The sequence below is a fragment of the Pterocles gutturalis genome, unplaced genomic scaffold (genome assembly GCF_000699245.1).
Source record: "Pterocles gutturalis isolate BGI_N339 unplaced genomic scaffold, ASM69924v1 scaffold36898, whole genome shotgun sequence".
In the NCBI taxonomy this organism is placed as follows: domain Eukaryota; kingdom Metazoa; phylum Chordata; class Aves; order Pterocliformes; family Pteroclidae; genus Pterocles; species Pterocles gutturalis.
Window position 1 is genome coordinate 1 of NW_010122020.1, and position 11,482 is coordinate 11,482.

Genomic DNA, 11,482 nt, shown 5'->3' on the forward strand with positions numbered 1-11,482 from the left:
CCTGTCCAGATCCCTCTGCAAAGTCTCCCGACCCTCAAGGAGGTCAGCTCCCTCAGTACTCTCGGCTGGATCCCATCTGGCCCCATGACTTGTGTGTGTCCAGGTGGTGTAGCAGGTCATTAACTGCTTCCTCCTGGATTGAGGGAAGGTTATTCTGCCCTTTGTCTCTTCCTGCCAGCTCAGGGAGTTGAATACCCTGAGGATTACTGGTCTGACTATGGAAGACTGAGGCAAAGAAGGCATTAAGCACCTCGGCCTTTTGCCTTGTCCTTGGTGACAATGTTCCCCCCTGCATCCAACAAGGGATGGAGATTCTCCAAAGTTCTCCTTTTGTTGTTAATGTATTTGTAAAAACATTTTTTATTATCTCTTGCCACTGCAGCCAGGTTGAGTTCCAGTTGGGCTTTTGCCTTCCTAATTTTATCTCTGCATGACCTGACAAGATCCCTGTGCTCTTTTTGGGTTGCCTGACCCTTCTTCCAGAGGTGGTAGACTCTCCTTTTTTCCCTGAGTCCCAGGAAAAGCTGTTTAGCCAGTCTGGTTGTCTTCTCTGCCACTTTGTCTTTCTACAGATGGGGACAGCCTGTTCCTGTGCTTTTAAAACCACCCTCTTGAGGAATGTCCAGCCTTCCTGGGCCCCCTTGCCCTTCAGGACAGCCTCCCAAGGCACTCTCCCAACCAGTGTCCTAAACAGCCTGAAGTATGCCCTTCAGAAGTCCATCTTAGTGGTTTTACTAGATAGAAACAGGGTTTTTTTCCCTTTGTAGTGTGACCTTCAACCCTCAGAGCTATCTATGCCTGTTGCTACACTCTATTGATTGTCCTTCAGATATGCAAGCTGATCTGCTCATTTAACCATCCTATTTCCTTGCTTCCCTTCAAGGTCACAAGATAAACTCGCTGAAACCCTGAAAGGCTGATGGATAGTTTTCCCATATAACAGAGTCCCCTGCTGTCCCATGACCTAAATAATTGACTGCCCCCATCCAAGGCTTTCACAGTGTGTTTCTCATGGGTGCCCTGCTAACAGAGCTGCAGTTTTTGGTATCTAGCCTCCGTGTATGAAGCAAAAGAAGATTCCAGCATTAATGGCGGGACCACATTAGTCCCACTTCCACAGGTGGCTACCCCCCTTCACTAAAGGCTGCCCAGCCTGTCAGGTACAAGCCTGCCTTGATGCTGCAGAAGCTGCATCTCAGCCAGAATTTCATCGCAGCTGTCTGTTTTATGAAGGGGTGATTGCAGAGCCTACTAGTAGTATTTGATACCCCTGATTTCTTGTGATTTAGAGGCAGACTCAAAACAACTGAACTGGCTTAGGTCTCCCAGATTGGACTTGACACAGCCCTGCTACGGGAGAAACTGTGCGTGCTGGCAGTGAGCCCTGGAGGGCAGCCGTGAACTTCTCTTCATTGCTTTCCACTCTTTACATTTACAGACGCTTTGCTGGATAGAGCAGATCTGCAATATTGAGGTAAACGTGACTTTATCAGCTTCAGCGAGAAAAAGGGTACCTATTACCAGTCTCAGGAAGGTGGAGGATAGGAGACAGGCTGAAGGGGTATACTGAGTCTGGGCATGGCTGTTGCCAACCCAAAACCCTCATCTCCTGCACACACCACTTCCTTTGACCACAAGCAGTGCCAGAGGCTGTTTGTGGTGCTAAGCACCTGGACCCCTTTCAGGCTTGGCCCATGGACTCTGCCCTTCTTCTCCCAGAAACACATTTTCTGCAGTAATACCCTGTAAACTCTTTTCAGCGTTGATAAAATTAACTTACCTGCTTTCAGAGCCACTCAGCATCTCTATGCATGGCACAGGCTGGGCACAGCTCTGAGCTGGATGCGCTGCAGCATGACACGGAGGGGAGGGGTGCCAGCTGACCCCAGGCACAGCCAAGGGGAAGGGAGGCCTGACTTGCACATGGGGTAAGAGACAGAGCAAGTGAAAAAGGACAAATTTGCTTTCCTCTAAAACTCTCAACAGCCCACGTGAGGCTCCTCCTCTAAGGGCAACCCCAAACAAGCAATGTAGGAACAATAAATGTGCAAAGTAACTACCTAATACCTAAGGCCTAATTCTGCTCCGCTTGCCTCTCCACAGCCCCTACAGAAAGAAATCCCTGCTGCCAAATGCACCTTCAGTTACTGTTTTATAGAGAGCTAATTCTTCATATCCACTGCCAAGCCAGGGGAGGTGTGAATAGAGGCCTGCTGCTGCCCTCTGAAGGCATCACAGGCTCTGTCCGCAGGTGAATCATGACAATTTAGACAGGAAAAAAAAGATGGGGAGGTGCAGTTCTTAACAATTTCCACTCCACATTGTAAACCCCACGCAAAGGAGAATGGCAATAATGATGCAGACAGGCAATGGATTAGATTCAGCATTGGTGAAAGTCAACAAAATAAGCTTTTGAAGATGAGCCTTTTTGTTTGTTTGGCTGGCAAGCATGGGCGTCTTGCTCACAGCAGTATATACATTTTAATCAGCTAGGAGGGGGCTCATGGTAAATGCTGTCAGGTGTCTACTTCAGCATTTATTTTCATTTCAAAGAGCTGCCCTTTTAAAAACTAAGAGATGCTCTCTTTGATAGGGGAATGACTAGATGGTGGCATCTGCTTTTTGACACAGTGCTGTTAAGGATGAGCCACTGTTTTTAACCACGACTATGAGTGCAGTGGGCAACACACCTCTAGCCTGCCGCTGGGCTTTCAGGGAAGAAATATTTAAGAGCCACAAGAGAAACTCATAGAATCATAGAACCATAGAATGGTTTGCGTTGGAAGGGACCTTAAAGACCATCGAATTCACCCCCTGCCATGGGCAGGGACACCTCCCACTAGCCCAGGTTGCTCAAAGCCTCATCCAGCCTGGCCTTGAACCCCTCCAGGGATGGGGCATCCACAGCTTCCCTGGGCAACCTGGGCCACTGCCTCACCCCCTGCACAGGAAAACATTTCTTCCTAATATCTCATCTAAATCTGCCCTCTTCCAGGTAATAATCAGTTCCACTGATTATATCCAGTGCCAGGCTGAATGGAGGAGCTCAGAGGAGCTCCATCTGCTCTACCAAATACAGGGGTGCTCAGCATGTAGTAGCTACCCACCACTGTCTTCTGAGAAAAAAAAAAAAAAAAAAAAAAAAAAAAAAAAAAAAGAAGGGGGGGAAAACAAGTCCCCCCCCCTTTGTTTTTGAAAAAAAAAAAAAAAAAAAAAGAAAAAAAAAAATAAAGAGGGTGGGAAAAACCACAAGAAATCACCTCCTCTCTCCCCTCCCCAGCACTCGCTCAAATTTGTACAGCAGAGTAATTCTGAATCCTTGAGATTCAAAGTTCCAAATGCACATCGCAGCTCCCGTCCCATCCTCAACAAAGGAAAAAAAAAAAAAAAAAGGCTTAGAGCAGGGTGTTTCTTGTAAATATAGTCCATATACTGCCTAAGCGGAACTTTTCACACGTACTGTCAGTCCCCACCTTCAGAACGGCCTCTCCCACCCTCTCATCTCTTATATCCAGCCACACAGCAAACACATGATAATTCCTTGGCCTGAGATGTGCCCGAAGAAAGACAGCAGGTTTAGCACCTGCAATAGTGCAGCTGCCCCTTAAAGACAGATAGGCAGGAGACAAGGGAGGACTTTTTGTTTCTGCTTTCAAGAACCACTGATATATGTTAGTCGAGAAGCATTTAGTGTGAGGTGGATTAAAAACCCACAGTGGAAAAGAGGGCTTGCTTACCAATAGCGGGTGTAAGTCAGTCTAAAGATGCCTACAGGATAGGTGATGTATGGCACAGATTCTGTGGTTTCTCACTGACACTTTATATATAAAAAATCTGTTACTTTCCAGGCAGTCCTGGTGCAGTACTGACTTGAATCCAGAGCATCCTGTAACTCACCTGTCTGCTCCTGGAGGAGCCCAAGCAATTCTCACAGAACTCCTACTTTTGGTTAAAAAAAAAAAAAAACAATCCGTGATGATAGCAACCATAGAAAACTCCTGGGTGTAAGCCAATGCAGCTGTCTTCACAAATTTCAAGATCAGAAAGAATGATTCTGTGACTCCAATCCATTCTCCAATGTAGCAGATGTTGTTACTGCACAGTCTATAATAATTATGCCACAAGAATTACAAACCAGTGCTTGGCATAAGCAGGAGTTAACTCTGAAGCCTAATGACAGCCACTTCAAACAGTGACTGTCTGAATATTGCTGCAATTCATAGCTACTGCAAAGCTGCTCTGGACTATGGTAGGAGTTTAGGGTAGGCGAGACCCTCAAGCCGTTGCATTTTTGGGTTTTTTTAAGGATTTTGCTTTCCTTCTCGTCATTGAAAAGTCTGATGACCAAACCACAATATGGTTTTCTGCTATACCAATTATCTGGGAAAAGATTAATCTAGTCAGCTAGTTCCTTTACCTGCATATATTTCGTCTTCATTGCTTTCTCCCATACATTCTCCCATACCGATGTGTCTCCTAGACAGGCACCCTTATTTGTGGCCCTGAGAGCATGTTGGCCATACACAACTAGAAACTACAGATTCATGACAATTTTCAGTTCACTTATTTCCTCCCTGGAATTGCTATTTCTTTTTATCATTTGAACTGGAGAAATGCAGACCAAACTGCTAATACACCCCGAGCTGCCACTCCTGGTGTACTTAGGACAGCTCTCACTCAATCTGGAAAAGTGTTTGGGGCAGGAAGTTCATCCTGGAAGGGATGAACTTACACACAGGGGAGGTGTAAATGAGCACAATGATTATACAGCACTTGCTCTCCAAGGCTGGACAGAACTAATGGCTATAACTAACCAACTATACTCAAGGTATCTTCAGGTGCAAGTAATGCACCTGAAGATAGGACAAGTGATAGGATAAGAGGGAACGGCCTCAAGTTGCACCAGGGGAGGTTTAGGCTGGATATTAGAAAAAATTTCTTCACTGAAAGAGTGATGAGGCATTGGAACAGGCTGCCCAGGGAAGTGGTGGAGTCACCATCCCTGGAGGGGGGTCAAGAAACGTGTAGATGTGGTGCTTAGGGACATGAGTTAGTGGGTTGGGTGGTGTTGGGTTGACGGTTGGACTTGATGATCCTTGAGGTCTTTTCCAACCTTCATGATTCTATGATTCTAATGAATGAAGGGCAGCCAGTTGTCTGGTGGAAAGTGGCAGCTATTTTACTGCATGCGATTTTGAGCCCCGTACTAATGAGAACATGCTGTTCCTTTGCTGCTAAGCTGCTTTAAAAGATAGTATTTCTGTTTTGAAGCTTCTGTTTATTTAGTGAAGTGCTTGGTGCCCTCACAGGGAGCTGTTGGGATAGCAAGGAGGACAGTAAGCACTCTCCAAATTGGTGGATAAGTAACAAAATCCCACTTAAGCTGTTGTCGTGCTGCCAGATCTGTGTTCCACTTTTGAAAAAATGAATAGGGTGACTAATTATCTCCTCTTTGCTCAGGGAGATGCCAAATACTACCCACACTCTTCCCACTTTGAATTAAGATGAAAATTTACAGCAACTTTCCTATGGAGCTGGAGTGTTTGTGAGCAAGAAACAAGATGACTGTGGGCTGAATTTACAGCTCACATCCCCCCAAGGAAACTCCCCGGGCACTGTGGGGCATCCGTGCCAGGCTAAGTCTGATTTTCTCCCGTGCTTTCCCAAGCTCTGCTGCCAGGCTGCTCCATGCGGGAAGCCGTGCTGGCTCTGCAGAGACCCACCCCTTGCAGACAGCCTGGCCCCCCACTTCTTGCAAGATTTGAGCCCCCCAGTTCAAGGCTGGATAGAATGTGCCCATTCCTTTCAGGAGCGGGCAGCTCACCGCAAAGGGCAGGCCAACGGGAGGACGTGCTCTCCCAGCCTTCTCCACAGCCCGTAAGAGGACGTGCTGCTGGCCAAAGCTCACAGGAGATTTGTGAGGCCATGGAAAGGGCCTGACTCCAGCTTGGTGAGGGGGGCCCCGGCCTCAGGGCACAGCTCGGTGCCTGCTGCACTCAGGTCACTGGAGAAAACACAATCCCTTGCTTCTGCTGGCTGCAATTTCCGCAGCTGAATAGATCTTGACCTGCCTCTAAATTTCAGTTGTCAATGAGCAGAGGTGCTCACTTTCACTTGAATGGCTCCAATACTTACAAATTGCCTTCTTCAGCCTTTCCTAAGGATGAGGAAGACCCACCGAGAGTGTGAGTGTGAAGGTCACGGCGGGGTCCTGCCCGCACCCCTCCGAATAGGCAGCATCTTTTGTTCTTAGCACAGAACTAGCACTTCTTGCTCTGGCAGCTCAGTGCAAGTCAGTGTCATCAACTTGGAGTTTCTACATTGCCCCATTCCCCTTCCTCCCGCTGGAACCCCCCCACACACACACAACAGGAGGTGTGTGCCCAGCCCAGGAGCCCTGCTGCTGGCACAGGGAAGGAGCCAGGGCAGGAAGGAACAGGGAATCCCGCTAGGGAAACTGGCTGTTCTGGGTCTACAGCAGAATTAAGAAGTTCCTATAAGTAGAGCATAAACATCACAATTAGATGCTCACTAGATATTCAGATGGGACACACAGGCTGCCTGGAAGAGACAAGCATTTTCAATCTGTTGACTCAGGGTTGTAAGCATCAAAGGACCATTCCTTCCAGAGGAACCCATTGCCATTTCGATCTAAAAAAAGGGCAACAGTCTACCTCAACGTCAATCCAAACCCTGCAGCACCCTCTCTGCTGCCACCAGTGCCAGCACCAAGATTTAATGCATTCCTTTCAGATAGGAAAAAAAAAAAAAAAGCACCAAACCAAAACCAGGTTTCTGCCTACCCAGCTGGGGACTGAAGCAGCTCTGCTTGGCAATAAAAACATGCTGCTTGCCTATGGGGGATGTCAGGGAAAAGGCCAGTTGTACTAAGAATAGCCTTCTACTGAGGACCCCTCAGTAAGTTTATGACAGAATTGCATGGACACAGAGAATCAATCACTTACCTTCAGAAGAGGAGACAGTATAAAAAGAGAAGATAGATTCGGTGTGAAGGGAAGTGACTTGATCTAGGTAATTATCCAGTTAGAAGGTAACAAACAGACTTTGGAAGATGGCGAGAGAAATCCCTTCTTCCCACTCTGGCAGCTCTTCCAGGAGATTTTCTCAAGTGGATGACCATGAGGGTAGAAAAGACCTGCCCTGATCCCCTGTCACGGCTGTGTGACACGTTGAGCAGCAAAGAAGCGGAACCCCAGACCAGAACCTTGTCTCCAAAATGCAAGTGTTTCTCATGTTGCAGCTCTGGCCCAGGACAGGGTCTTTGCTCTTTACTGCCAGGGGCGGCTTTCTGACCACTTCAAGGTTCACCCAGTCTGCCTGCAAAAGCTATGGGCTTGCAGAGGCTTGTGCAGAGGCTTTGCATTTCACACGGCTGTAAAAGTGGTGCTCATGACCAGACCCTCAGTGTGGTTTCCAGAACAAGTTTTGTTTACTTCAGTTTACAAAGTAAAGCCACCAGCTTGAATTCTCCCTAAAAACCAAAACAGCTGGGAAGTGCATGATTCAGAGTGGCTTGGTGCAAATTTTTGCAAAGTAAAAGACACAAAATCAAAATAATTCAAATTATGCATACATGTAAAACAGAAGAAATTCAAGTTAAAACCAGGACTGGGTTCCTATTAGCCCTAGAGATGATCCACGAATATGTCAGGAAATAAATAAAACACTCTAATTTTCACCATAAACGAGGTTGCTGCTCAATAATCCAAATGGTTTTGGTATTTAGAGAAGGCGTATGGGTTAGAGGAGAAATAGAAAGAAGAAAAGCATTCATAAGAGTGAACTGAAATGCTGCAGGGTAATCACTTCCCCACGTACGGGGCTGCGACAAGGGAAGGCTCTACATCTTTGGCAAGGGGCCAAATAAATTCCTTTTGAGCAGAATGCCACCATCTACCCCACGCAGCATGGTCTACTAGATTTGGCTGTCAGCACAGAGATCCTGAAGCTCCACCACAATCCATGGCCACCCTGGGGCAGATGAAAACAAATAAGTTGGCCTGGTCAGTCCAATTTATGAGTAGAGCAGGTACTTTATCCTCTAACCCATCTGAAGGGAAGACTCCTTAAAGCCAGATCTTCCTGGCCTCCACTGGACTGTGCATGCTCCCAACGGGAGGCAGCCAGCACAACTAAAAGTCTGTTCTTCCACATGTAAAGCACAGCTGGTGATCAAAACACTTGGCATTTCCACAAAGGCCAACAGCTAGGGCGCCTTAGGTGACGGCAAGAAAAAGCAGGCCCTTTCAAGTATCTCTTTCAACATTTGCAAACTGCAGGAGACAAAGCAACAGCCTCATTTACAAAGGCGGTGTGGCCTCTGCTCATAGATGGTATTTCTGATGCTTTGTTAACAAATAGTCTACTTTCTTTTCACTACACATGCTACTAAGGCCAAATCCTGACAGGTTAGAGCTGTACTTTTGGTGCAGCCACTGGAGTAGAAGATATTTAATGCCCAACAGAAGCAGGGCAAATTCTGCAGTTAATGTCATAGCATGCAAAAAAACCCCATCCTGAAGGCTCATTGTAACCTTTTGTTTCCTTGTCAAGACAAATTCATTTACAGTCAGTACCACAGGGACTGGATTTGAGTGGCAGTGGTGTTATATCCATATTTTTAATGGGATTTGACATTTCAGGCAGCATTTCAGTTCACCTCTAAGCTGTAATTATACTTGCAAATCTGCTTAACAAGACATCAGCAGAGTATCCCAGCGGACTGCTCGAACAGACTGGTTCTGTTCTCACAGAAGCAGCATTTGAGTACCAAGTGATGCTACAAAGCAGCCACTGTGGACTGCAGTACCTGACAGAGACACTTGCAAACTGGACCCACTCCTAATCTTCAAATTAAAAACAAAACCAAAGACTGCAAAGAGCCCTCGCTTTATCTTAAAAGCAACACTGCACGGAGTCAGATACCACTGGAGGTCGGGAGCACTTCATGAATACATTCCCAAGTTAGGACTCATTTCTACAGCCCACTGGTTTTCTTTGGCCTCATGAAATCTGCAAGCACTAAAAGCACCAGAGGAGCCCAAAGATGCAATCCTGTTCATCACCTCCTGGGCTGGAATCACACGGGCCCAGTGCTGAGAAGTCTCAGCACCAGTCTCCCGCACCAGTGCAGACTCTGCCCAGCATCTCCTTCCCAAAGAAATCAAATTTAGATTTCTCCTTCCATTGTAGCCCTACCACCACCAAAATTTTGAGATCAATTTGATGCCAAATGCCAGGATGCTCAGGGTTGCATTTTGCACCCAATTTACACCACCACTCCCAAAGATATAACTGGAACCGTATAAAGTACATATGAAGTACTCAGCTGGGACTCCATGTATACTCAGTTCTCTTCACGTCTGGGGGGAAATAAAAAGTCTGATTTGTTCGGATTTGAACTTTTCATCCATGCCAATGGGGGGCAAAGTGAAGGATCTCCTCTCACAAGCCACCTGAGCAGATCCTTCTCCACGATGCAAATGGTTTCATTCCTGAGTTCAACTTCAAAAGAGACAAATGCGGTCCTCAGCCTTCACCACCCTAGTGCCAGAAGCAAAGAGAACATTTAGCAGAGAGCTCTCTGCTGCAGGAATAAAGAGCAAACAAGCAGCACAAAGCTGGGAAAGATAGAGAAAAGCAGAAAGAGGCTAATTTGCCTTATACTAAAGAAACAGAAGGAAACATGAGGCTGAAGGGTTTGGGCTAGTATAGCAAGAAAATGTCCAGAAGGCAGACTGCACTGTCTAGCAGTGAAACCTTTGCAACCCTAAGTGCTCATTTGGGAGCAGCCTGGTACCTCCATCAACAATGACGCCAGACCTGCAAGAAAAAAACCCAAAAACTAGAGAGCATTCCCAAAGAGACATAAGATCCCTCATGACCATTTCAATGATATGAGCACAACTTGAATTTCTCTCTTTCTTCCCAGCAGGGATGACACGATGCTTTGTCCAGCTTAGTGCATACAGTTCCCCTCTCCGCAGCAAGACTTCTTCTAGCTGACCGACGTGCAGTTCAGCTCTGCAGGATCCTGCCTACCTGCTGCCGCGACTCTCTCTGGCCCATCGGCAATACTGGGCTCACTGGAGCACTGCCTGTGGTTAAAACTGGGCTGCAGGAGGAGGCATTTGTCAGTACTGTCTGACTCCTCAATCACCATTCCTGTGTGCATCATGGATGCCATTGCCAGGAGCTGAATATCTGAGTGAGCATTGGCGACAGTGTGGCGACGGATGCTCCCACATTTCTCCAGGTAAGCCTCCCCCTCCTGCTCTGTCAGCGGAGTCAGAGCCGTCTCGCTGGGCTGCTGGCTCATCACCACGTGAGAAGAATAATTCAGTACACCAACCTTGGGACGCGATCTGGAGTACCGTCTCTCTGGAAGAGAAAAAGGAAGGAGGAATGGTCAATAGGGCACAGACAAAGCATGGTCTGAACTGTTCAGCTGGCCTTGGGGAACAGAGAGGAGTTGAAGTGCAGCTGCAGAGTGTCCCATCTCGTTACTGCCAGGGAAGAGTCATTATTTCATCCTGCTGGGGGTTTGGAAAGGAAGTCTGCCTCTCCCTCGGTAAGGAGACATCTCCCATCCTGCTGTAAGGCAACAGTGCTGCTGCCTGGGAGAGAAGAGAGACAAAAAGTGATGAGTGCAGCAAAGGGACTTTCTTCAGCACCCTGATGGTCTCTCTTCTCTTAACCTCGGGGGGAGTACCAAGTAGGAGCTCTCATGCGTGGGTTCACTAAAATCAGTGACACTACAGTGGCACAAGTCCCCAGAGAAACATTCAGTGAAGACCTGAGTTGCCATCTCTTTCTCTGGAAAATTTCTCTCAGGAGAGTCCGTTAGCTGGTGTCAACATGAAATTCCTGACGCTTACATTGTGCTGCGTCTCGGGCTGCCTAGGGAAAGGTGGTTCTGCTAGTATTACCCCAATGTATATTTTAAAGATTATGGAAGAAAAATAACATTTCATCCACTTTCAAACATGTCTGGTTTTGGGGCTTGACACCGAAAACACCTAACAGTGCACAGCAACAGCCCCTGTGGCCTGGGGAGAAAGTCACAGAAGAGAAAAGCGGTACCTGTGGAGCATGGGTGAAGGTGATGACACAGAACTGATGGGTGAGGGGTCTGTGATCTGCTCAGAAAAAATATTAAGGGGGAAAAATGCCTGGTTTAAAACTCAAACTCAAGGCACAGTCCCCAGCCCCATACCATGAAGCACTATTTCAATTCTGACACTAAAAGCTTTAAGAAAAGCAGGGCTCTGAGTTTGTGCCTTGTCTCACTGTAATTCACTCCTCTAGCACATCCAATCAGACAGTATTACTTTTCACTTGCTTCCACCGCCACGCAGCATTATCGCAGAATCATGGAATGGTTTGGGTTGGAAGGGACCTTAATGATCGACTAGTTCCACCCCCCCTGCCATGGGCAGGGACACCTCCCACTAGCCCAGGT

At 47.1% G+C, this 11,482-nt stretch overlaps 1 protein-coding gene across 1 annotated transcript in view; it reads right to left on the reverse strand.

Annotated features, from left to right (window-relative positions):
* Positions 1-10,018: 10,018 nt before the first annotated feature.
* Positions 10,019-11,482, reverse strand: part of LOC104464641 (proline-rich protein 5-like) — a gene marked incomplete at its 5' end in the record, with an annotated part of 15,184 nt that continues 13,720 nt past the window's right edge. The window contains one exon of the mRNA XM_010077408.1: positions 10,019-10,401. Coding sequence (XP_010075710.1) covers positions 10,019-10,401 — 383 coding nt within the window. The remainder of the gene's footprint in view (positions 10,402-11,482) is intronic.